This window comes from Prionailurus viverrinus, chromosome B1, assembly GCF_022837055.1.
Source record: "Prionailurus viverrinus isolate Anna chromosome B1, UM_Priviv_1.0, whole genome shotgun sequence".
NCBI classification, from domain to species: Eukaryota; Metazoa; Chordata; class Mammalia; order Carnivora; family Felidae; genus Prionailurus; species Prionailurus viverrinus.
This window is the reverse complement of record NC_062564.1, coordinates 101628276-101655648: the sequence shown is the minus strand read 5'-3', so window position 1 is coordinate 101655648 and position 27373 is coordinate 101628276. Positions and strand designations below refer to the sequence as shown.

The 27373-nt window shown below is 35.5% G+C and overlaps 1 protein-coding gene across 7 annotated transcripts in view; it reads left to right on the top strand.

The window, feature by feature from the left end:
* Positions 1-27373, top strand: part of SPATA5 (spermatogenesis associated 5) — a 370905-nt gene that overhangs the window by 133526 nt on the left and 210006 nt on the right. For 5 of the 7 annotated variants that reach the window (XR_007151708.1, XM_047856894.1, XM_047856888.1 and 2 more), the window contains one exon: positions 4528-4654. The exons of 1 other annotated variant lie outside the window; for it this stretch is intronic. Coding sequence is in view for 4 of the 6 variants with exons in the window: in XM_047856894.1 (XP_047712850.1) it covers positions 4528-4654 (127 nt within the window). In the remaining 2 variants the exon portion in view is untranslated. Of the gene's footprint in view, positions 1-4527; positions 4655-27373 lie in introns of those variants that run through there. One more of the 7 variants, XM_047856891.1, reaches the window with a different exon arrangement.

The window sequence follows — 27373 nt, the reverse complement described above, 5'->3', positions numbered from 1 at the left end:
CTTCAGTCCCTGTGGCTGTTTCCAACTTTTCACTTTCTCTCCAGCTGCTTTTGGGGAGGGGTGCTTTTCCCATATTCTCCCCCTGCATCTCTGTCCTCTTTCTGCCTGAAAAAGCAGCTCCCTGCCCTACGTGGCTTCTCTGTCCCCAAGTTCACCTCTCCACTCTGCGTACCTGCTGAATTTTGTGGTTGGATTCTATATATATTCTATATTGTTTATTTCTGCTCTAATCTGTATTATTTCTCTTCTTCTGCTGGCTTTGGGTTTATTTGCTGCCCTGCTTCTAGCTCCTTTAGATGTGCGGTTAGGTTGTGTATTTGGGATTTTTCTTGTTTCTTGAGATAGGCCTGGATTGAAATGTATTTTCCTCTTTGGACTGCCTTTTCTGCATCCCAAAGAGTGTAGGGTGTCATGTGTTCATTTGCTTCCATATAATTCTTTAATTTCTTCTTTAATTTCCTGTTTGACCCATTTATTCTTTAATAGGATGTTCTTTAAACTCCATGTATTTGGGTACTTTCCAATTTTTTTCTTGTGGTTGATTTCAAGCTTCATAGCGTTGTGACCTGAAAATATGCATGGTATGATCTCAGTCTTTTTATACTTCTTGAGCGCTCTTTTGTGACCCAGTATGTGATCTGTATTGGAGATTGTTTCATGTGCACTTGAGAAGAATGTGTGATCTGCTGCTTTTCTATGAAAAGTTCTGAATATATCAGTTAAATACATGTGGTCCTGTGTATCATTCAGAGCCATTGTTTTCTTATTGATTTTCTGCCTAGATGATCTGTCCATTGTTGTAAGTGGAGTATTAAAGTCCCCTACAATCACGGTATTATTATCCACACATTTATTTATTTTTGTGATTAATTGATTTATACATTTGAGTGCCTTCATGTTGGGGGCTTAAACATTTACAGTTGTTAGGTCTTCTTGATGGATAGACCCTTTAATTATGATATAATGCCCTCTTCATCTCTTGTTACAATCTTTGTTTTAAAATATAGTTCGTCTGATATAGATATGGTTACTCTAGCTTTCTTTTGATGTCCAGTAGCATGATAGATGTTTCTCCATTCCCTAACTTTCAATCCGCAGGTGTCCTCAGCTCTAAAATGGGTCTCCTGTAGACAGCATATAGATGGATCTTGGTTTTTAATCCATTCTGATACCCTGTGTCTTTTGATTGGGTCATTTAGTCCATTTACATTCAGAGTGATTATTGAAAGATACAGATTTATTGTCATTGTGTTATCAGTAGGTCTGGTGCTTGTGATGATGTCTATGGTCCTATGTAGTCTTTGCAGCATTCCACTCAAGGAGTCCCTCTTAGGATCTCTTGCATGACTGGTTTAGTGGTCATGAACTCTCAGTTTTTGTTTGTCTGGGAACGTCTTTATCTTTCCTTCTATTCTGAACAACAGCCTTGCTAGATAATGGATTCTTGGCTGCATATTTTTCCTATACAGCACATTGAATATTTCTTGCCTCTCCCTTCTGGCCTGCCACGTTTCATTGGACAGGTCTACTACCCTTATGTCTACCCTTGTATATTAAGGCCCATTTGTCCCTAGCTGCTTTGAAAATTCTTTTTATCTTTGTATTTTGCCAGTTTCACTATGATATATAATGGTATCCACCTGCTTTTGTTGATTTTGAAGGGAGTTCTCTGTGCCTCTTGGACTTAGATGCCTGTTTCTTCCTTCCCCAGATTAGTGAAGCTCTCAGCTATAATTTGTTCGAATAAACCTTCTGCCCTGGTTTCCAGCTTTTCTTCTTCTGGACCTCATATGATTTGGATATTGTTTCATTTTATGGAATCATTTAGCTCTCTAATTCTCCCCTCATGATCTAGTTATTTCCTTTCCGTCTATTTTTCAGCTTCATTTTCCATAATTTTATCTTCTATGTCACGTGTTCTCTCCTCTGCTTCTTCTACCGCCACTACCATCACAACTACATGTCTCAGCATCTAGTTTATTTTGCATCTCATTTATGGTATTTCTTAATTCATCATGACTGTTTCTTATGTCTTTGATCTCTACAGCAATAGATTCTCTGCTGCCGTCTATGCTTTTTTCAAGCTCAGCTATTAGTCTTATGACTGTTATTCTATATTTTTCATATAATATATTGTTTATATCTGTTTCCAACAGTTCTCTGACTGTCATTCCTTCCTGGAATTTCTTTTGAGGAGAATTCTTCTGTTTAATCATTTTGGCTATATTCCTGTCTTTTATGTGTTTTAAAAGCTTGTTATGTGTCCTGTACCTGTGAGTACTACTATATTAAAAAAAGGGTCCTACACTATCCAGACATTGGCACTTCAGGAAATGTTTTTGGAATGTGTTGCATGCGCTCTGCTGTTGTTGCATTTTGGCTGCTCTATCCCACTGGTCAGTCCTCTGCAAGGCTTCTCCTTGCTTGTCATGGCAGAGTGTTTTGACTTCAACCTGGTGTGCTTTGATTTGTTTCTTGAAGTAACCCTGGGATAAAGGAAGGTGGGGGGAAGCTGATCCTATATAAAGAGAAAAATCAGGGGCTCCTGGGTGGCTCAGTCGGTTAAGCATCCAACTTCGGCTCAGGTCATGATCTCAAGGTCCGTGAGTTCGAGCCCCACGTCAGGCTCTGTGCTGACAGCTCAGAGCCTGTAGCCTGTTTTGGATTCTGTGTGTCTGTCTCTCTCTGACCCTCCCCCGTTCATGCTCTGTCTCTCTCTGTCTCAAAAATAAATAAACATTAAAGAAGATTTTTTAAAAAAGTAAAGAGAAAAATCAAAGGGAGAAAAGAAGATGAAGCAGAGAATCAAATGAACTATAACGTTTAATCCAGAGAGAGAGAAAGGAAAATAAAGAAAAAGAAGAGAAAAGGTGTGAAAAGATTAAGGTAAAAATGCCTGATTAAGCAAACAAAACAGAAAAAAAAATTATTTATATATATAAAATAAGAATTGACCAAAAAACAAATCAGAATCTATGAGCCTGATCCCAAAGGAAAACAAAAGGGTAGAAAGAAAAAAGAGAACAACAAACAGACAAAGTGACAGAGAGACAAAAACAAAAAATAGTTGTCTCTTGGTGGCTGGCACCGGTGGCTGTGCCGGTCTGGAGGAGCAGCCGTCTGGTTGTCTCAATGTCAGTTTTCCTCCTGTAGATAAGCAGTTGCCAGGCACGGAGCGGTGGGTTTGGTGTAAGCAGGTCTCGCCTCCATTGGGGGCTGCTGTGTTGCTCACTGAACCTCCACATGCTGGTGTTGGGGAGAAAAATGGTGACATCCCATTTTCCTCTCACTGAACTGGGTGTCTTAAAGCATGCTGTTCATGCAGCCCTCACAGAGTAGTGCAGGTCAGCCTACCCTGTTCCACAGTCTCCCGCACTTTCTAGGCACTTGGCTGGGATTCAAAACCCAATGTCTTAAGGGGCCTGCACCCTTTGGACCCTGTTCTGGTGTAGTGCCCCTCAGCCCTGCTGATAAAAAGCCTTTGGCTGGCGCCTGCAGGGTCATTTCTCCTTGAAGAGGCAATAAACCCTCTTCCCATAGTGCTCAAGGAAGGGGACTGTTTTCTCCCAGTGTGTCCCTGAGATTGCTACAGTGCCCCGGGGCAGCTCCCTCCCCCACAGGCACACACATGGGATCAGCTCAGGTTAGAAGAAAGTCATGGACTTTTGAGACCTCTGAGCTTCAGCTCCTAATGCTGTTTGCAAAATAGAAACTAGCACTCTCTCTGTTTCTCGTTCCCTAGTCATGCTCTGAGAGGTTTCCCCTTGTGCTAACCCAATACAGCAATTCCACAGCCCCTTCGGCTTTTTCTCCCTTTTGTCTCTCCACAGAAGGCGTTCCCTCCTTCCCTGCCTAGGCCATTTTATCTGCACTAATTCACATACACGCACCTCCGTCCTTCCAAGCTGTCCCCCTCCACCTGTGGAGATCCTTCTGCCACTCTGCAGATTGATTTCCTGGTATTCCAAGTGATCTGACCTTGATACTGCTGTGTTTTAGGGATGAGGAAATCCCCGTTCCCCTACTTCTCTGCCATCTTAACATCCTTCCCCCAAAATACTAATATTTTGAAATATCAGGGTATATCAGAAATACCCCATTTGTTATGGGTATGAGTTTTTTGTTTCACATAGGCTTTAAACTTCATGTGAGGAATGGGTTTTATTTTAGTTTTTTTATTACCAATTCCTATCAGTATATTTGCCATATAAAATGTAAATATTGATTAAATTACATGATTTTCTGTGTATTTGAAGAACTGTTTTAAATTTTATATCTTGCTTCCCAGACCTTCTATATTTCGTTATTGGAGAAAAAAATGAATGTGGTTGTTGATGAAGGAAAAGAAATGATTTGAATATAGTTAGTTCTTTGATATGGTAATTCAACAAGTAATGAATTCTGAAGCAAACATTTTATATTTTGAAACAGACCTAACCTTTTTATTGTATAATATACAGTCTTTTAAAAGTAATAAAGTACTTGGAGGTAGGTAAAGAGTTTTAAAACTTTATTTTTAAAAATCAGTTCTTCAGGTGCCGGGAATGTAGCTGACCGTGTTCTGGCTCAGCTCTTAACGGAAATGGATGGTATTGAACAGTTAAAGAACGTGACAATTTTGGCCGCTACTAACCGCCCAGATAGGATAGACAAGGTAAGAAAGAAAGCAGTGTGAGTGCTGTGAAAACAAGAACTGGATCATTTGATTATGTGAGTTTTATTTTTTCTGTCAGATTACTTTGTAATCAGTTTTTAATTTGAGGATACTGAAAATCTTAAACTAAAAGAAATAAAGGGAACAGAGGAAAGCTTTTATGTTTTCATTGCTTATGATTTGATATTAATGAAACTCTTTTATAACCCCTTGAATTTTCCCTCCATCATTGTTGCATCAAACTTTCAGAGAGAGAATTGAAGTTCTGAAATTCTTTTTTTGTTTGTCATCTGATTTATTTTTGAGAAGTTTTTAACATTTTCCTTCATGTTAAGGTAAATTTCTGGCTTTTTAGTATCAGTTAGACTCAAGTTATTATCAACAACTTACTAGAATTCTTGGCCTAGCAGTTGCTTTCAGAGTGATTAGAATAGAAATGACCATGGATTTTATCTCTCTAAGAAATTAGGCTATGGCATTAAACTCAGCAAAACTGACTCTTTCAAGCCATTGCTACCACTTATTCTCCCTAGGTCTAGTTTAATAAAGGGAATCCACTAAATTTTAAATGCCTAATTTATACTTAATGTGTAAATTTTTTGTAAGGATTTAAATTGAGTGTAAAAATTTTCTCCTGTAGCATGAACCAATTTTTCTTTTTTTTGTTGTTCACATTATTGCTTCATATATATCACCTTATGAGCTCGTCCTTCCCTCCCTGTGCACATATACACAGACTTCCAGTTTTAAAAATGGGAATTAGAAAAAAATGATACTTTTGAAGATATAAAAGGAGCTTTTATATGGAAAGCAAGTTTTGCTTTCATCCAGTTAGGTATTTTACTATGTAGTAAAGACCTGTTGATCAAATACCGGTGAGAAAGCTTTGGACCTTAATAAATTATTTCCTTTCTGATGCAGTATTTTATAAGAAGATAAGTGATTTCTGAGCATTTATAGGATCTGTCTCCATGCTCAGACATCTCTGATATCTATGAAATAAAAAAAAAGAGATAGGACTGTATTTTAGCAAGCATAATAGAAAGTGCTGAAAGAGGGCACCTAGATGGCTCAGTTGGTTGGATGTCCCAACTCCTCGTTTAGGCTTAGGTCATGATCGTGGGGTTGAGCCCCATGTTGGGCTGAGCATGGAACCTGCTGAAGATTTTCTCTCTCTCTCTCTCTCTCTCTCTCTCTCTCTCTCTCTCTCTCAAATTAAAGAACAAAAAAGGGCTGAAAGAGCCCTTAGAGATTACCTAATCCTACCTTTCGGTTTCACAAATAAAGGTGCTAAATCCAGAAAAAACATCTTCCTTCTGGTAAGAATACATTATATTTTTATGGCATTTTCTCCTGGTTACTCCATGGCTAATGAGCTCTAAAATTTCTTAGGTTTCCTTCTCTACAATGCCTAATCTAATAGTGCCCTTCTTTGGTTTCTTAATAATGTATGTCATCAATGTTAGATACATTTCTCGAAGCAGGACTTTGGGCTTACAATAAACATCTCCGGGTTTGGGCACCTGGGTGGCTCGGTTGTTAAGTATCTGACTTGCTCAGGTCTTGATCTCACACCGTTTGTGAGTTCGAGTCCCAAATCGGGTGGGCTCATGCCTTGCTTTGAGTGAACATGTGCCCCACTTTGGGTAAAACACAAGCCCCAGGTGAGCCCCACTTCTCTCTCTCTCTCTGCTTCTCATGGAATTCTCTCTCTCTCCGCCCCTTTCTCTCTCAAATACAGACAAAAAATATCAGATCTCTGGGTTCTTCTAAATCAAGCTGTATAACTCAGCCTGATTGGTGCTTGTTTAGTTTTCTCTTGCTGTATTACAGATTACCTCAAATTTAGCAGCTTTACACAACACCTATTTATTCATATACAAACGTATGTATATTTGTATGTGTACTTATATGTATGCTTGTGTGTTTGTATGTATGTATGTATACATATGTATGCATAAATTAGGTATATCACACACATACCTTGATTAGGTTTTAAATATTAGAAATCCAACTTTTTTTTTAACGTTTTATTTATTTTTGAGAGACAGAGACAGAGCATTAGTAGGGGAGGGGCAGAGAGAGAGAGAGGGAGACACAGAATCCGAAGCAAGCTCCAGGCTCTGAGCTATCAGCACAGATCCCAATACAGGGATCTAACCCACAAACTGTGAGATCGTGACCTGAGCCAAAGTTGAATGCTTAACCAACTGAGCCACCCAGGCACCCCAGAAATCCAACTTTTTTTTAAGCAACTAATTTTGGATGAGGACATTTGTTTTAAGATGCTGAAAGTGTTTGCTAGTAAGATTCAAACTTATTTTCATTAGGGCAGGGGAATCTAAAGGTTTTTAATTTCCTATTTAAATTTTTAAAAATTTGTTTAATTTGTAAAGGATGAAATAATAAAATTATTCATGACAGCAAAACATGAAGTTGGTAAATGAAAAAAGTATTTTTGAGTGGTATAAGAATAGTTTCAAGATCATATGCTGTACTTTTAAGTACAATTTGAATTTAGTACATTATACCAGGATCTAAGTGTTCTGTATATTATATTCTGTAATTGTGCAGGAAAAAATACTTCAAATTATCAATGATTTTTGTAAAAAAATATTTTAATTCTTTTCTATTTCAGGTAGAATTCCATATTTGTGTGGAATATGGTTTTTTTCATAATTGTACTTTTTGTAATTATACTTTTATTACTACTGAGATGATATGTACTATATCAAAAGTCATTTTTCTTTCCACATTTTTTTCCTCTGAAGAACTATTTTAGAGCATTATTTGTATGTTATTTAATAGTACTTTATTTAATAGTAGTACTTTAAAAAAAACTTTTAAGTGCATGTGTGATTTTAACATGGTGTTTGTTCAAAATGTTCCCTGAAGATGCTAGCAGAAACAGAAACAGTCATAAGAGACAATATAAAAAGAAAGGAAACTTCTTGTTATGAAATAGACAGTTTTCACTACCTGCCTTGTCTGAAGGAAACTGTAATAAGAAGAGTATAGATGAGAAAATAATTAAAGTAAATTTCATGTACTGATGCTAAAAGGTAGATGTTTTATTAGCTTAAAACTGGAATAAAAAATAAAGGACTGTCCTAGTGACAAAGAAATAATATTTGGTATAACTTTGGCCAAATTTTAATTAAGGTGTTTGGCCTTGTAAATTAGCTAGCATACTTCACAATCCTGTTGCCTATTAACCCACAACTTCTATGTCATGGTGACTTTAAGTTGGTATGTTAAAAGGAGTAGAATTCTTGGACTGCCAGAGGAGTGAAATTGACATCATTGTGTAACCCATATGTTGTGTGTGGTTAGTGTCTTTTATGGACAATATTTTAATTTCATATAGTCTGGGTAAACTAAAACTGGAGGTTTTTGGGGATTCTGGTGATTCAGCAAAGGAAGTAAGACACATAGCTCAAGAATCACATTGTTCTCTTTCTTGCTTTGTCTTATTTACATGTCAAATACATTAGCTGTGATGTAGCACACTGTGCTAAGTAAAGTGATTACTTGTGGTCTCTGGTGGTATCCTGAAGTCTCCATAGACCTTTTATGCCCTACCCTCTCTTCCAGCTGATAAATGAGTGAAGAGAAGTTCTATCCCCTTGTGTCCATTTTGCATAAGAATGGCAGTATGTCAAGGATAGATGAAGATAAATGAGATTGCATAATGTCAGGTAGACACATTGTCTTTAGATGGATGACCATCTGGATTTCCTCAGCATCAAGAGACTTTAGAATAACAAACAGTTAAATTATTATTGATGCTCAAATAATAAAGAGCCCAAACTGTAGGAGTTTAATATTGTTCTTTGTTAGGTGGTTATTTGTGTGCCCCCTTTAAAAGAATATAATGTCCATCCAGTCCATGACATTTCATGCATTTGTGTTAAATATTAAGAAATGGTAGGGGCGCCTGGGTGGCGCAGTCGGTTGAGCGTCCGACTTCAGCCAGGTCACGATCTCACGGTCCGGGAGTTCGAGCCCCGCGTCGGGCTCTGGGCTGGTGGCTCAGAGCCTGGAGCCTGTTTCCGATTCTGTGTCTCCCTCTCTCTCTGCCCCTCCCCCGTTCATGCTCTGTCTCTCTCTGTCCCAAAAAATAAATAAACGTTGAAAAAAAAAATTAAAAAAAAAAAAAAAAAAAAGAAATGGTCATGTCTTCTTTCCCCGGTGTTAAACAAACCTTAGAATAGTTTAGTTTTATGAATAATTTTGAATTTAGTCATTTGATTACTGTTAGTACTGATGCCTAGTATATAATAAGCCTTCAATAATTATTACTGTTGTAAAGTATCATCCCTAATCTACAAACCTATTTTTCTTATAATAATAAATTTGTAGAACTTTGAAAATTCTGCTCTAAGTCATCTATGGAAAAGATTGTTCAGCTGAGGAAAATTTTGGAAGTTATATAGAGATAACTGAATAATCCAGGGTTCAGAATTATTTTCTAACTTAGTATGTTTAGCTCATGGATGTAATAAACTGGCATTAATTTTCCTTCCAGTTTTTCTGGAAGAGGAAATGTACTTGATGGGTTAAATATTATTTTTATTATTATATTATTATTATATTATAAATATTATTTTTATTATTATAAAAATAATATTTTTATTTCTTGAATATTGCACACTAAAAGTTGGTTTTATGGATATTTTTGTAACATGGAAAAAAGTTAACATGTTTAGAAAAGTCAGCAAATGAGAAGCTAATATATGTGGCTTCCAATTTTCAAGTGAATTGTGTTCCAAAAATACCTTTAGAAGAAACTGTACAAGTATGTTTGTAGATAGCTTTTCTCCCTACTCTTCCTAGTTATGCCATTCTTTTAATATTGCTGTTCTCAGGGAGTGCCTGAATGGCTCAGTTGGTTAAGCATCTGACTTCAGCTCAGGTCATGATCTCAAGGTTCATGAGTTCGAGCCCCACGTTGGGCTCTGTGCTGACAGCTGGGAGCCTAGAACCTGCTTCGGATTCTGTGTCTCCCTCTCTCTCTCTCTGTCCCTCCCCTGCTCATGCTTTGTCTCTCTCTCTCTCTCTCTCTCTCTCTCTCTCTCTCTCTCTTTCTTTCAAAAAAAAAAAAAAATTGCTGTTCTCAGCTAAGTCAGAACTAAAAAGCAAGCTTCTTGACCTAATAGACTTTAAAATTTTAAATACCTTAAAATTCTTTACTTTCTTGTATTTTAGGAAATTTTATATTTATTTAATATTGTTTATCAAAATGATGTTGAGAGTTTTGGAGGGTTATAAGGAGAGCCTAATGTGGTCAGACCTGTGAGGCTTCCTCCAAGTTCATCTTCTAATTTCAGCTTTACCTTCATTTTATGGGACTCAGAGTGGTTTTATTATTAGTGATAGGTGTTTGTTTTGTGTTTTTACTTTTATTTATTTATTTTTTAGTATTTATTTTGAGAGAGAGAGAGAGTGCAAGCAGGGGAGGAGCAGAGAAAGGGAGAGAATCCCCACACTGTCAGCAGAGGATGCAGGGCTCAGTCCTAAGGCTCTAGGATCTAACCTGAGCCAAAATCAAGAGTAAGATATTTAACCAACTGAGACACTCAGGTGCCCCTGTTTTGTGTTTTTAAAGATTGAAATGTTTTCACTGTATCTATTACGGTAGCAGCTGTAAAGGTTTCAGCTTTGGGGATGGGTAATTGGGAGAGATGACAGAAGAGAAGTCGGTCAGAAGTTGTATGTGTATATGGGTCATATCTCATTTAGATGCTGATAATATAAAGACTGTTTATTTCAGGTGTCAGCAAATTGGCCAACCACTTGTTTTTGTACCTCTCATGATCTAAGAATGGTTTTTACATATTTAAATGGTTGAAAAATATCAAAAGAAAAATAATTTTATGAGATGAAAAATAAAAATGAGATGAAATTCAAATTTTGGTCCCCATAAATAAAGCTGTATTAGAACACATCACCCTGATTTGTTCATCTATTGTCTATGACTTCATTTGTACTACTGTAATAGAGTAGTTACAGTAGAATATTGTGTTTATGGCCCATAAGGCCTAAATTATTTACCATTTGGATCTTTACAGAAAAAGTTTACTGACTATTGATCTATCCTTATAAGCTTTTAGAAGTTTAGTAATGTCTGTTAATATGAGTTGTACATACATGAGCCACAAAGTTTTTCTACAGATTGTTTAAATATATTGCATTTTCTGAAAATAAATTCTATATAATGGCTTAAAATAAATAATAATAGAAAGGTTGTATTAACTTCTTATTTTTTCAAGTATATTCCATCTCTTCTTGAAAGTTCTTTTAATATTTAATCTTTTAAAATATGTTTTATGGACTAAATAATTATTCTTTTCAATTGAATGACTCATCAAAGTCCATACATCTAAAAATGCAGTTTTTAAAATTATATGAATAACATAAGTATTTCTTCATAGCATGTGAATCTTAAAGTTTCATTGGTTTTTAGCTTTTAGTTGAATGCCCTTTTTAGTATTTGTTATCATTGGAATTTTCAGGCTTAGATATTTAAATTTTGAGAAATTAAGATTCTGTGCTTAGCTATGTTTGTTTGGTAAATAATATTTGATGTCATCATGCAAATAGAGTACATCTAATCTTCAATTAGAGAAAAAGTAAACGACACAGTACGTATTGTCCTTAACATCTAGGTTGTAAAGGAAATTAATGTCTTGGGGCACCAGGGTGGCTCAGTTGGTCAAGCCTCTGACTCTTGATTTCAGCTCAGATCATGATTTCAAGTTTGTGAGATCAAGCCCCATGTCCAGCTCCACACTGATAGCACAGAGCCCACTTAGGATTCACTCTCTTCCTCTCTGTCTGCCCTCCTCTGAGCTCCCTCTCATGCTCGCTCTCTCTCTCTCCAAATAAAGAAGTAAACATTCAAAGAAATTAATTTTTTCAAGATTGGAGACAACTTGGATGACTTTGATAGTCTAGTTATCCTTCTGATACATTGACCCCTCATTTAAAAATTCCTACCCATCATTTCTCCATCCTTTGCCTACTCACCTACACTGATTGAGGCAGAGGAGGCGGGGGGACTTACCAACTCATGAGACAGACCCCTCTGTCTTTGTCTCAGACTATTAGGAAGTTTGTTGTTTCTACTGAACGAGCTGTTTTGTGTCTCCCCAAAGTTTCTACGTACAGCCTGTCTTATCTTTACATTGTATCTCACCAACTAGTCTTCTCTTCTCCAGGCTTGACATCTTGTTTTATTTCATCTTTGGCATTCTTATCCTTTTTTTTTTTACCCCCTCTGCACTGTTTCCTTTCTCTCAAATTATGGCATCCACAAGTGAATAATACACTGTAATAGGTTGTGTTCTGATCAGTTCAGAGTTTAGTGAGACACTTAATGCCTTTAATCTGAATACTATGCTTCTGCTAATGCATTCCAGAATTGTGTTAGTTTATTTGCCAGCTGAATCACACTGTGGACTGTTGTGGAATTTAAAGTCATCAAGAACAAAACAAAAACAAAACTAAGAAGCCTAAGTCTTTCCTCAGAGTCTTCTGCTAAGTTATAATTTCCCTGCCTTGGGCTTGATTAATTTGATTTAAGTCTTAGAAGTTGAGCCACAGTGCAATCAGATCTAGAGGTCTTCCTTCAGGTTCAGCTCCTCTTAAGCTTTTCCTATGTTTTATATGCTTCTCAGAGATTTGTTTTCCTTAAGTCCAAATGATTTCCTAATAGTTTCTGCCAGCATCTGCTAGGGCTTTAGGCCTTAGAAATAGAGGCATTAATTCTTATAAATTCATCTCATTAGATCTGATAGATCTTTCTAATTTGTCAAGTGTGGGATTCTGTTTCTGCCATTCCCGATGTGTGTCTTATATTGTTACTAGCAGAGGCATTATATATCTTAATTACCAAGAAGAATTTCTGATTTTTTGAAAAATAGTTTAACTTATATAATTTAGGAACAGTTGAAAGTAAAACTCACCTTGTTTTACCTTAAGAATACATATTCTGAAATGCTTTCTGTTTTCTCTGATGGAAATAGACAAGACTTAAGTTACATTCATGAAATTTAGAAATTATTTAAAATGAATTCTTTAGCTTTCAAACAATGCTGAAATATGTAGCTAATGTCCTCATCACTTACCTCCACTTTTGCAGCTGCACTTTCATGAATTTGTGATATTAGAGGTATTGTATTATATGAGAAGTTGTGTAATTTTCTTCTTTGAACATTATGTTTATAGTGTTTTGGGCACAGGCCTTCTTAAACCTTTGCACTTCTGGATGAGTTTTTGGAATATGCATAGTATTGGAGAGGGGCTTTTGCATAATGTAAGCAATTTAACTGGAGAAATGAGTCTGTAGGTAAAGGAGACAGATGGCAAAGATGATAGGGACTAGAATGTTACAAGCAAAATGTGATAGAAAGGCCTGAAATGGACAGTGAGAGAGAAGCAATGGGAGAAACGAGACAGACACAGATTTAGGGATCTTTGTTTCTAATTCTAGCTCTGTTGCTAACAAACTAAGTATCCTTTGAAATTATTTAGCCTCTCTGGGCCTCTGATTCTGTACCTGTCAAAAATGTACTAGATAATCCCAGAATATATCATTCACATCCAAAAATTCTGTTTTGTGACTCAGAGACAGATAATAATAGATTTTCCAAATGCTACCTAAGAGGATGCCATTTACCAAACAAATTTCTGAGTGCTTTTTTTTTTTAAAGCTTTTTCAGGTATCACCTCCCCCAACTTTCATGTTATTGAAAAGTTCCCTTCTTCAAACATGTTATATAAAGCAAGCAGATATTATCCAGGTGTGCCAAAATGACTTCTCTTTTTAAACACTTGATTGTCAGAAAAGGGGGGGAAAGCCATAAATCAGCTTAAGGCTGCTATTGTGTAATAAAAACTTTGGTTGACAGTTGAAGAACACCTTAACTTTTTCACTCAAAATTTATTACTCTTAGAAAAAGGAAAACTTGTTGAGCTGCATATTTTCTCCTTTCACAGATGTCTGATCAGTGTTACAATATTTGTAATGTTTTGGTCTATTTAATACGCTATTTTTTAAAACTTCACATGACTGTAAAAATAATTTTGAGCTACAACAGAAATGTCTATATGATTATTTAAAGTTGAATCGCTTTTAAATTTGTAAATGATTCTTCCCTTGTATTCTTAATAATGCTCCTAGAATCCCATATTTGATTTTCAGTGTAGCCAAGAACTAAATCTGAAGCCATATATTGAATATTTTAAAGTCATTTGTAGAAGGACTAAATTGGTGATTATTTTTCAAGTGCATAGAGAGTATTCTCAATAATGTGCCATTTTTGTGCCTGGCATTCTATTCAGTTTGTGTGTGTGTGTGTGTGTGTGTGTGTGTGTGTGTGTTGTGTGTGTGTGTGTGTGTGTGTGTGTGTGTTTGGGAAGGATGTGCAAGAGTATCAGAAAGGACATGTTATAAAAGAAAACTCAGTTCTTTTCTTCATGATACATATGATCTAATTTGAAATGCAGGTAAATTTTAAAGTATTATAATAGTAAAACATGTACAGTCCAAACTTTGTTTGCACTATTGTACTGGCATGTATATCATCGTGGATTTGGAGAAATGCATCTCTGATCACCTAGCTTCTGGTCTCTGCAATGTGTTGGTCTGTATTTGACAATGAATTTGGTATTGCAGTTACTCTGTTTCGACACAAGGTGGTGATGCTCACCTAAAATGTTTTCTGAGAGCGGCATCTACTGCCTTTAAAGGAGTCCCCTCCTCCATCCCAAAGTACGAGTGACTTAAGGAAATGAGTGGAACTGGCTTTGCTTTAAAAAGTAATAGCTGTGGGATGCCTGGGTGGCTCTGTCGGTTAAGCGTCTGACTCTTGATTTCAGCTCAGGTCATGATCTCATGCTTCATGAATCTGAGCCCCACATTGGGCTCTGTGCTGACAGTGCGAGGCCTGCTTGGGATTCTCTCTCTCCCTCTCTGTCTCCCCCTCCCCTGCTCTCTCTCTCAAAAAAAACTAAACTAAAAAAAAAAAAGTAATAGCTGAAATTTTTGTTTGTGTCCTACTGTATAATTTATTTTACAAATAATGATTTGGAATTAAGTGTAGATTTATGTAAGTTTGGGTTGGGGTGAGGTTGGAACCTTGAGAAAGGGAAAGCTGAACAGTAGAGAGAGAACTAGCAGTCATTAAGTAAGTACTAGGCATCCAGCATGTACTGAGTGATTTGCTTATGATATCTAATTGGTTCTAGTCAAATATAATATTATATGTATTTTATGCCATACCAGTGTATTCTTTAGCATCATAAATTGTGCAATATTAGTAGTGTTGTGTGTGTTCTCTCTCATAAGAACTAGAGTATACCATCAGCCAGTGTAGTAGCTTTTTTTCCCCAGAGTTCATCAATCTTTTTTTTTTTTTATGTTTATTTTTGAGAGAGAGAGAGAGACAGAGCATGAGTAAGGGAGGGGCAGAGAGAGAGAGAGAGGGAGACACAGAATCCAAAGCAGGCTCCAGGCTCTGAGCTGTCGGCACAGAGCCTGATGTGAGGCTCGAACTCACAAACTGCGAGAGCATGACCTAAGCCGAAGTCGGATGCTTAACCAACTGAGGCACCCAGGTGCCCCTCAATCTTTTTTAATAAAAGGCTTCTTATAGAGTTAAATATACACTTACCTTAATATATAGCAACTATACTCCTAGGTATTTATCCGAAAGAAATGAAACCATTTGTTTACACAAAGACCTGTAAGTAAATGTTTATAACCAGTTTATTCATAATCACCTAAACAGCCCCTAAGATCTATCAACTGATGAATGAATAAAGAAATTCTGATATGTTCATACAATGAAGTACCACTTAGCTATAAAAAAAAGAAACACATTTCTAATATATGCAGTAAGGTAGAAGAATTGTAAGAGTATTATGCCAGTGAAAGAAGCCAAACACAAAAGGTTACAGAATATACTGACTGATTCTAGTTATGTGACAATCTGGAAAAGGCAGGACCACAGGGACAGAAATCAGATCTGGGAGTTGGGAAGTATGGGGGGGGGAGGGATTAACCACAAAGTGCCATGAGGAAACTTTTGGGGATGATGGAAATATTCTACATTTTGGTTGTGGTGGTGATTATGGGACTATATATATTTGTCAAAACCCTTCTAACTGTAAAACTAAACATAGTGAATTTTACAGTATGTAAAGCATACCTCAATAAACCTGATCATTAAACACACTTGAAAAAAAAAACTTTTTGATCGTAAATGCAAGGAAAATGTCAGCTTTACTTCAGCAACAGTTTCTCCTCACTTGGAGGTAAAGCCTTTTGCATCTCAGCTCTTTGCTTATCTTTTGATAAGCATTTATGCAGACTTTTGTTTGTCACTGCCTTAGTGGGCTTAGAACTAACCTAGCAAAGATTTTGCTTGCAAACATTGCTACCCAGCTTTCAGGGTAAAAGGGGGTAGAATTTTAGTGCTGGAAAGATTCTTAGAGAATTTGACTGGCAAACTAGAGTTTTACAAATAAATCTTCTAGAGAAGTTATCCAGTAACAAAAGTCAGTTTGTTATGCATATATTAAGGACAGTTTCCAGACTGGTTGTTATTGTAATAAAGTATATCTAAAATTATGAAAATGTACTTTTTTTCCCCTCCCTCCCTCCTTTCCTTTCCTTCCCTTCGAATGCTAGATTATACTTCTGTCTCCTGGGAGAGACAGTGCGCGTGAACCAGACAAGTGCTTTGGATCATTATGTTGCATATCAAGTAATATTGTTTACCTTCTAGCAGGTTTTCAATCTATTATGCCAGTCAAATTTATGGGCTAAAGGTTACTTGTTTGATGACAGACTTATTCAGAAGTATGTTTTGTTATGGAAAAAAAGTGATAAGCAATTATAATACTACTACCTTTTGAAAATCTTGATTTTGAAGTTTCTTTTTTTTTAAGTGCAAAAAGAGTATTTGATGTAATAAGATAAAACAAGAGGTACTATATTTTATCTAAGTAGAAAGGTGAAGAAAATTGAATGTTAATGTTTAGGAAAGGGGAGCACAATTATATTTTCAAACACATTTAAAAAAAAACACATTTATTATTAAGAGACAGAGAAAGAGCATGAGCATGGGAGGAGCAGAGAGAGAAGGAAACACAGAATCCGAAGCAGGCTCCAGGCTCTGAGCTGTCAGCATAGAGCCCAACATGGGGCTCGAACTCACAAACCGCGAGATCATGCATGACCTGAGCCAAAGTCAGACGCTTAACCGACTGAGCCACCCAGGCGCCTCTCAAGCACATTTAAGATACTTTTGTATATTTGGGAGTCCTTCATTAATTCCATATTTTTATGCTTAATGATGTACTCGCTTCCTGTTGATAAAATACAGGTGTGTTTTTTCAAAGGCCAATAGATGGCTGATATTTTATTAAGTGTATTAACCTTATGAGGTAGTCACTATTATTGTCCCTGTTTTACTGCTGACGAAACAGTTACTTAGAAAGATTTAGTAAGTGGCTTTATTCACTGGAGTTGGCAGTTTAACAAATCCAGGCAGTTTAATTTCAGAACTCATGCTTTAAACCACTAATCTAAATTAATTCTTAAATTCTGTGTCAGACTTAATGTCTTTAAATTGATTGTACATTTAACATTTTTTTTAACGTTTGTTTTTGAGAGAGAGGAGAGACATAGCATGAGTGAGGAAGGAGCAGAGAGAGGGAGTCACAGAATCCAAAGCAGGCTCCAGCTCCAAGCTGTCAGCACAGTCCGATGTGGGGCTCCAACTCATGAACCATGAGATAATGACCTGAGTCAAAGTCAGACACTTAACTAACTGAGCCATATTTTGATGATCAGCTTTTGCTTTGCATTTATAAACTTTAATTCAGTCTCTGACATTTACTTTGTATTACCAGATGGCTGGTAGTGCTCTGTGTATGTGTTCTTTCTCATTAAAACTATGATATACCATCAGCCAGTGTAGTAGTTTTATTCATAGTTTAAGTGAAGTTATTAGTTTTGACTTAGAAAACAGAAAGGGATAAGGGAAAAGAGGGAGAGGAGAGAAGGAAGGAGAACTAGAGTTTGTATGTTGTTATTACTGTAGTTATGTTTTGTTTATTTGATTTAGTTGATTAGAATTGAAAAAAGTAAGCATTAGCCAGTAAATGATAAATTTACTGTTTATATTCTTAGGAAAATTTAACAGAAGACTTGAAGTAATTAGATAGATACAGAATAAACTAAGCAGAGACAAGAAAACTTCTGTGCTCTCTGCCTGTTTTTGAAAATAAACTTTTATTGGAACATAGCCACACCTATTGTTGCATTGACCATTTGGCCAACAAGATAAAAATATTTACTATCTGGCCCTTTAAAAAAAATTGGTGACCCCTGAACTAAATTTTGGACCAGAACTGTTCAGATAAACTGTGTGTTTATTGGCTTAGAATGAGTCATTCACCAAATATTTTTTGAGCACCTGCTATATGCCAGAATGTGCTAGGTGATGGAGAGGCAAAAACAAACGTGTCCTACAAAAATGTCTGACTTTCTTTTATATTGACAATTATAACACAGGTTACAAAATGCTAGGGATTGTAAGAACTAGGAAATGCTCATATGACTATTTCACTTTTCTGAACCAATAATAATACTGCACCTCTTAGACAATGACCATATCAGTTATCTGACACTGTAGATATTCCAGCTCCTTTTCTCTCTCTGGTTCTCCCGGTCACCTTTTTATGTTACTCAATTGTTTTTTCTATAGTATTTATTACCATAAGTTTACTTATTTACAGTGTTTGTTGTTGTTTATTTTTCCACGTAAGCTCCATAAGGGCAAGGATTTTTGTTGTTTACTGATTTTTCCAAGTGCCTGGAACTCCTAGTAAGCAATTAGTATGAAAGAGACCTGCCTTACATATTCTTATTAGCTATGTTAATGCATTTTGAAAACATCAGCTTTTTTCATATCAACTCTAATTTTGCTGATTTGAAGTTAAAATAATTTGCTGAGCTAACTTGTATATCTTTTTAACTTATATGTTCTTCATTGAGAAACATAGTTTTTCTTATTTTTTAACCTTATTTTATGACCAGTAATATACTATTTATGTATCTTTTTCTTGGGAGTGCTAAACGTTTAGCAGAAGATGTTTTGGGTAGTTCAATAATATATTTATTGAATAGAAAAATGCATACTAAGCTCAGAGCTTAAGCTAACTCCTCTGATGGCCTTGTGGAAGTACTGTGGTTGCATGTTTAATGACAATTAAGATAATTAAGAATAATTTCGCATAAAACTTCTTTTAGTTATATTTGTGAGCATATTTTGGTGATAATTGATTGCCCTGCCTACATAGTTTGCCAAATTGGGAAGGAGAAGAGTGTTCTGCAGCCAAGTTTCCATATGTTGATATTTCACATCCATGTTTGTGACCTAAACCTGTATCCCTTCAGACAGTGAGGAAAGCCAAGTGTTCTCATAAGCGGCAAGGATTTTCTTCATGGAAAACAAAGAAGTAAAATGGTAGTTCAGACAAAGCTATAAAGTGTATGTTGAATATTACAAATACATCTATCTATATAAATATGAATAATATTATGTGCTTTTATGGATTTAATTGCAGGATTTTTTTCTTAGGCATTACATTGAAGGAAACATAAAACAAAATTGAATACATGAAGGGAATAAAAAATCAGAAATATAGCTAATAATAATTATTACCACTTTTTTATTTTTTAAAAAATGTTTTTACATTTATTTATTTTTGAGAGAGAGAGAGAGTGAGAGCTTGTGCAAGTGGGTGATGTGCAGAGAGAGAAGGAGACACAGAATCCACAGCAGGCTCCAGGCTTTGAGCTGTCAGCACAGAGCCTGACACAGGGCTCGAACTCACAAACCACGAGATCATGACCTGAGCCGAAGTCGGACACTCAACTGACTGAGCCACCAAGGCGCCCCAATTATTACCACTTTTAATTGAGCTAATTTATTATTCACATAATCTAATTCTAATGACCCTGCAAAGTAATATTTCTGCTTATGTTTTGGAGATCAGAAAATTGATGTCCAGAGAGATTCAATAGCTTGCCGTGGTTCAGGAACTAAATAAGTCTTAAAGGCAGTATTTTAAGTCAGTGTTTCCTATTCCTCCAAATACCTAATTTTTTATCCTATGGCATGTCTGTTTCTCATGTATTGTTATGATGTGCTACCAAATGACTATATTCTATATCTATATTTGTTAAAAATTTTACATTTTATAGCATCTACACTATATAGTTGTTCTTTTTTATTTTTTACCATTGTTTTATTTTATCATTCATTTACTGATTTTTTAAATTTTATTTTAATTCCAGTAGAGTTAACATACAGTGCTATATTAGTTTCAGTTACTTGTACAATTTATAGTGCTTCAACAGTTCTATACATTACTCAGTGCTCATCAAGATAAGTGTACTTTTAATTCCCTTCACCTATTTCACCATCAGTTCTCTGGTAACCATCAGTTCTCTATAGTTAGTCTGTTTTTTGGTTTGTCTCTTTTCTTTGTTGTTATTCATTTGTTTTGTTTCTGAAAGTCTACATATGAGTGAAATCATACAGTATTCGTCTTTGTCTAACTTATTTACTTAGCATTATACCCTCTAGATCCATCTATGTTGTTATAAATGGCAAGATTTCATTCCTTTTTATGGCTGAATTGTGTGTGTGTGTATACACATATGTATATGTGTATATATATAGATAGATAGATATAGATTACATATGTATATATGTGTGTGTGTATATATATATATACATATACATATTATTTTACATCTTATTTATGCATTCATCTATCAATGGATACTTGGGCTGCTTCCATAATTTGGCTCTTGTAAATAATGCTGCAGTAAACATAAGGGTGCACATATCTTTTGAATTAGTGTTTTCGTATTCTTTGAGTAAATACCCAGTAGTACGATTACGGGATTATATGGTAATTCTATTTTTAAAAATTTTTTTAATGTTTAGTTTTGAGAGAGAGAGAGAATGAGCAGGGGAGGGGCAGAGAGAGAGAGGGAGACACAGAATCTGAAGCAGGCTCCAGGCTCTGAGCTGTCTGCACAGAGCCCAGTGTGGAGCTTGAACCCACGAACCATGAGATCATGACCTGAGCCAAAGTTGGACACTTAACCGACTGAGCCACCCAGGCACCCCAGGTAATTCTTTTGTTAATTTCTGAGGAACCTCAGCCTCCATACTGTTTTTCCACAGTGGCTGTACCAGTTTGCATTCCCATCAACAATGCAAGAGGGTTCCTTTTTCTCAGCATCCTTGCCAACACTTGTGTCTTGTGTTTTTGATTTTAGCCATTCTGATAGGTGTGAGATGATATCTCATTGTGGTTTTGATTTGTGTTTCCCTAATAATTAATGATGCTGAGCATTTTTTCGTGTGTCTGTTGGCCATCTGTATGTCTTCTTTAAAGAAATGTCTTCATGTCTTCTGCCCATTTTAAATTGGGTTATTTGATTTTTGAGTGTTGAGTTGTATAAGTCCTTTATGTATTTTGGATACTAACCCTTTTTGGGTGTGTCATTTGCAAATATCTTCTCCTATTCAATATGTTGTCTTTAGTTTTGGTGATTATTTTATTTGCTGTGCAGAAGCTTTTTATTTTTGCTTTTTGTTTATTTTTGCTTTTGTCTCCCCTGCTTCAGGAGATCTATCTAGAAAAATGTTGCTATGACCAATGTCAGAAAAATTACTGAAAATTACTGCCCTTGCTCTCTTCTAGGAGTTTTATGGTTTCAGATCTCACATTTAAGTCCTTAATCCATTTTGAGTTTATTTTTCTGTATGGTGAAAGAAACTGATCCAGTTTCATTCTTTTGCATGTATCTGTCCAGTTTTCCCAGCATCATTTGTTGAAGAGACTGTCTTTTTCCCATTGCATATTCTTGCCTCCTTTGTTGAAGATTAATTGACCACATAATTACAAACCATATGAGTTTATGTCTGGGCTCCCTATTCTGTTCCATTGATTTATGTGTCTGTTTTTGTGCAAGTATTATACTGTTTTAATTACTCCACCTTTGCAGTATATTTTGAAGTCTGGAGTTGTGATACCTCCAGTTTTATTTTTCTTGCTCTGGCTATTTGGGGTCTTTTGTGGTTCTGTACAAATTTTAGGATTATTTGTTCTGGTTCTGTGAAAATGCTTTTGGTACTTGATAGAAATTGCATTAAATCTGTAGATTGCTTTGGGTAGTATGGACAATTTAACAGTATTTATTCTACACTACATAGTTTTGAAACTTAAATTTTCAGGGGCACCTAGGTGGCTTAGTCAGTTAAGTGTCTAACTCTTGATCTTGGCTCAGGTCATGATCTCACAGTTTGTGGGATTGAGCCCAGTGTCTGGCTCTGTGCTGACAGCGTGAAGCTGCCTGGGATTTTGTCTCTCCCTCTCTCTGTCCCTTCCCCACTTGCTCTCTCTCTCTCTCTCAAAATAAATAAACTTTAAAAAATCTATTAAAAAACAAAATAAAATTTAAAGTTTCATAATGTAGTGTGTCTCTGAATAACCTGAGGAGAGTGTTATATAAAAGAAAACAGTTTCCTAATTCCAGGAAATAGTACATGAAAGGGATAAATAACTCTTTGTCATTTTAAAGTTAAAACCATTGCTGTCTAGTTTTAAGCTGACATATATTCTTTCATTTTACCTTTCTCATCCCCATAATATTATTAGGCCCTGGATAGCCATGTATATACATGCATATAATCACCAACATGATTCTTTAAGTTTGTTTTTGTTTAAAATATTTAATGATTCCACTTTTTTAAATAAGAGTTTTGTACATAAAAGAATTACCCCAAAACATCATTATTATATAAATTGATGAAGACACTGGTATATTATATGGTACTTTTATCACTATAATCTATTTTGTTCGTATCATTAATCAGGATTAGCATGCTATGTTAGCCAGGAAATTGAGATAACTTCATCCTGTAGCCCTTTACATGAGATTCTCTTCTAGTTCTTGTAAATTCAGATGTTAAATTTCTAAGAATGAAAATTTGTTTCATTTAATCTTTTCTTTTTTTAAAGTATTAAGAAATTGTCCTCACCATGTTTTGAGGTTCATGACCTATGAACCCTTGAATTCTGATTTAGTATAGAATTTGATATTATCTGGTTAGCATAGACACCTAAATTTGTGGATAGCCTTCAGATTTTACCTTTAATGAGATAATAAAAGGCCTCATTAAGCTTTTCGTTTGATGAAAGACTGAGAAACCACAGACCAGTGAAGGAAGAAGCATTGCTGATAAAGGTTATATATTAAAATCTTGTAGTGGCTTATGAAAAAGAGCACTAGTCTTTAATAATTAGGAAATTTAACTTTAGTATTGTATTTAATTCTGTAACTTTTAAGTGACTCTCTAGGGCTGCCTCCCATTCCTACATCTTAACACAAATCTAATGTTTTCCCTTTTATAGCAGATTATAAAGCCAGGAAAGAATCAAAGGTTGATTATAATATATAGTGAAGATGTTTTGCACATATTTATACATGATATAAATGTTAGTTCTTATTATAATTATAATACAAAGACCTTATGAATACTGTTCATGAATACCAAAGATTGCCATAGTTTGTATGTGTTGCATGATATATGACTGACTGACCGAATGAATGAATCAGTCAATCATTTAATTTGGGCCCTGGACTTCAAAATTATTTACAGCCTCCCTTTGAATGGAAGATCCTCCTCCTTGGTTTTGAAAATATACTAAAAGGTATCTTAATGTTGGTATTTGGGTATTTTCTATAATTGCCAAAAAGAAATTATACAGCCCTCCTAAAGATCAGTGAGATAAAAGAAAAAACATGATGAGCTAAATTGTTAATTTTGGTTTGTTTTATGTGTTCCTCAGATCACTGAGATGAAAATTCAGGCAGGGATGCCGTCCTCTTTTAGTTAATATTAGAGTCTTTCACAATGGTGCTCTCCATATCAGACAGTAATACTGCCCGATATAGTTCTTGACTTAAGGATGTGACTTTTTCTTTTTGTAGTCTGTATTTATGTATCATTTAAGTCATCTGAAACTTAATTACTTTTATTATTCAAATTTTAGCTTCTCTTCCATTAAAGAGGATAGTGATATGGAATCCTTTTGTTTGAATGGTTGACTGAAAGTACAAAATGTGGAGGATAGAAGCTTAAACAGGGAATAGTGAATTTTTAAAAAAGTTTTTAGTTCATGTGTTTATCTTTTAAAAGTTTATATATTTTGAGAGAGAGAGAGGGAGAGAGAGAGAGCATGTGCAAATGGGTGGGGGAGGGGCAGAGAGTGAGAGAATGAGAATCCCAAGCAGATTCTGTGCTATCGGTGCAGAGCCCAATACAGGGCTCCATCCCACGAACTGTGAGATCATGACCTGAGCTGAAATCCAGAGTTGACCACTTAACCAAGTAGACCACTCAGGCACCCCAGGAATAGTGAATTTTTAAAATTATTCTTTGATTCCCAAGCACTAACATTTTTTTGTTTGTTTCTAGTGTTTCAGAGGTCCTTCCAAAAGTGTCCACAGGGCACAGAAACTCTGTTTAGATTTTTCCTATGTGTTTTATTTTCTTGATGTTTTTATTTTGCAGAAGGAATTTGCCATTTGCTTTTGATGAAGTTAATACTTATATAGTATCTTTAGATTTTTATTTCTTGGATCTAGAGTATAATTTGAATATTAGATTTCAAAAGGTTTATGTGTAAATGGCCTTTGGTGGTCAAATCTGGTTTGTAATTAATTTACTGTAATTTAGTTACCAGGGACTGATGGGGAGTCATTCACATATTTATATTTTCTGTTCAACATATTTATAAATATTTGATGATTATTAATTTTTCTCTAATGTGTTCTGAACTTCAAGGAATTAAGGCTCTGTGTAAGTACTTATCTCTTTGTGCATTTTGTTACATTTATATTCATTGGTTGTAAGTAACTTACTATACATAATAAATGTACATTTTAAAAGATGGCCCTTCTAAAGCTTTGCTTGGGGTCTTTGCTGGGAAGAGAATTTAGACACATGGAGAGGGTTGCTTGCTTTACTATTTATCATTTTCCCAGACAAATCCATGGAGACAGGCTGCTGATAGGATAGGAGAAAAACAACAAAAACAAATACAGTGCTTTGGCCTGGAACTGAATTGTATTATCTGTGCTGTCAGCTAGAGTCTTTGCTCACTTACCCAGACAATCTCCACAGGGATTAAAACTTCCCTCTGCATTAGTGATAGCCTTTAGTACACTGCAACCTCATGTCCAGTTAAAAGAAAAAAAATGGCTATAAACAGTTTTTAATAGCTTGCAAAATCCTTACCAGTTCAACCTTTGAGGAGAGTGATTATGTTGATAAGTCAAACAGGTATATCAGCAATTAAGTTGCTAATCACCTGGATTTCAGTTTTAATTTCCATATATAGGCCCTCACAGCCCCCAACTTAGGGCCTGATTTGAGCACTTACAGTAATGAATATACTGGTAATTCAAGTCATTTTTGAGGTCAGTTCTCAAAACAACAAAAAAAGGTTATAAGAATTTTAATTCTTCATGAAGGTTTAGAAGGATAGAATTACAAGAACAAAGAACAAGAACAGTAGGAAAAACCTCAGAAGATTCTGTCAACTAGATAGAACTAGTAAGAACCAGTTTCCTCATCAAGCAGTGAAATGCCTGAACTCTCCAGGAAGCTGATTATCTATTATTTTCTTAAAGATTTCTGCTAATAAGGATTTAATAACCTTCTGTGGTTCTCAACCTGATGATTTTTCTCCTCACTCAACACCCTGATGTTTTGCAATATCTGAAGACATTTTTGGTTGTTGCAAATGGAGTGATGATATTGGCCTCCAGTAGGTAGAGGCCACAGATGCTGCTCAGCACTTTGTGTTGTGTAGAGGAGAGCTCCGACAACAAAGTATTATGTAGCCCTGAAGTCAATAGCATTGAAGTTGAGAAACCCTGCTCCCAAAGCATGGATTTTTGTCTTGATGGGAGTTTTTCCAGATGAATAGCCCCACTGATGTTTACAGTGTTATAGAGAGAGTTTATTTTGTTTCTTTGAATTACTAATAAGAGAAAAAAGAGGCTTTTTTAAAAAGAGTTGACTTGAGAATTTATGAACATGATAAACACAAACATTTTTGAAAAATGTTCACAGAGATGATATGGTGATCTCATAATACAGAGAAATGGAAAATAGTCTTATTTGATGATAGAAGGACATGAGAAATTTAGTAGTTCTTACCTTCACAAATATTAAAGGGAAATTCTACCTTGCAAGAGATAGGGTTATATAGAATTATTTCTGTATTGGTGAATTGAATCATTTAATAAATAAAGAGTAACATTATATGTAAAATTAATTATTTTTGGTGAAATATTCAGTAACCTGAAGCTCCGGATTCAGTTCTCAGATGTGACTGTTGGTAATTTACTTTTTGTCTAAGTCTCAGTTAACACATCTGGAAAGTCAGGTGGTTATTTTAAACTTGTCAGATGGGTGTTTGCTGATATCTATTTAGTAATTTGTAGTGACACTAATATTTTTTTATATGAATTAAAACAGTTGTCCAATCTTTAATTGATTGCCAGTCCTCAGTGTAAGGAATAGTCATGCTGTTGTTCATTTCTCATATGGGGTACAACAGTACTTCCATTCATTTTTGTCACTGTCTCCTCAAACACAGTAATTTGCAGTACAAAGAAGTGTATAAACATGTATAACATGTATAAACACAAACACGCTAGTAACTTAGTGGTGGTAGGGAAGTTAGAGACTGACAAAAAGTATTTATATTACCTTGCTTTCCAGAGATTTAGGATTTAGGAATCTGGCCTGATATCTATGGCATGCCCAAAACAACCATTGAAGCTCCCGGAAGTAGTACATGGGGTAGAATATATAGCCTCAAGAGATTTAATAATATAGCACAATCCATCCATTGTGCTAAAACATAGACATTGGTGACTAAATGTAAGTGATATTCTTAAACTCACTGTATTACAAATAATCACAATTGATCTTATTTTTTTGTTTCAAGTTTTTATTTAAATTCTAGTTAACATACAGTGTAGTATTGGTTTCAGGAGTAGAATATAGTGATTTATCACTTCCATATAACACCCAGTGCTCATCACAAGTACCCTTCTTAATACCCTTCAGCCATTTTAGCGCATCTCCCACTCACCTCCCCTCCAGCAACCCTCAGTTTGTTCTCTATAGTTAAGAATCTCTTGTGGTTTGCCTCCCTCTCTTTTTTTTTCCTTCCCCTATGTTCATCTGTTTTGTTTCCTTTTTTTTTTTTAATGTTTATTTATTAATTTTTGAGACAGAGAAAGAGGGAGGGAGGGAGACCAAGTGGGGGAGGAGCAGAGGGAGAGAGAGAATCACAAGCAGGCTCCACACTGTCAGCATGTCAGTGTTAAACTCATGAAGAGTTTATGAGATCATGGTCTGAACCAAAATCAAGGGTTGGAGGTTTAACCACCTGGGCCACTCAGGCACTCCTCATCTGTTTTGTTTCTTAAACTTCATATATGAGTGAAATCATATGATACTTGTCTTTATCTGACTGACTTCTTTCATTTAGCATAATGCATTCTAGCTCCATCCATGCCATTGCAAATGGCAAAGAATT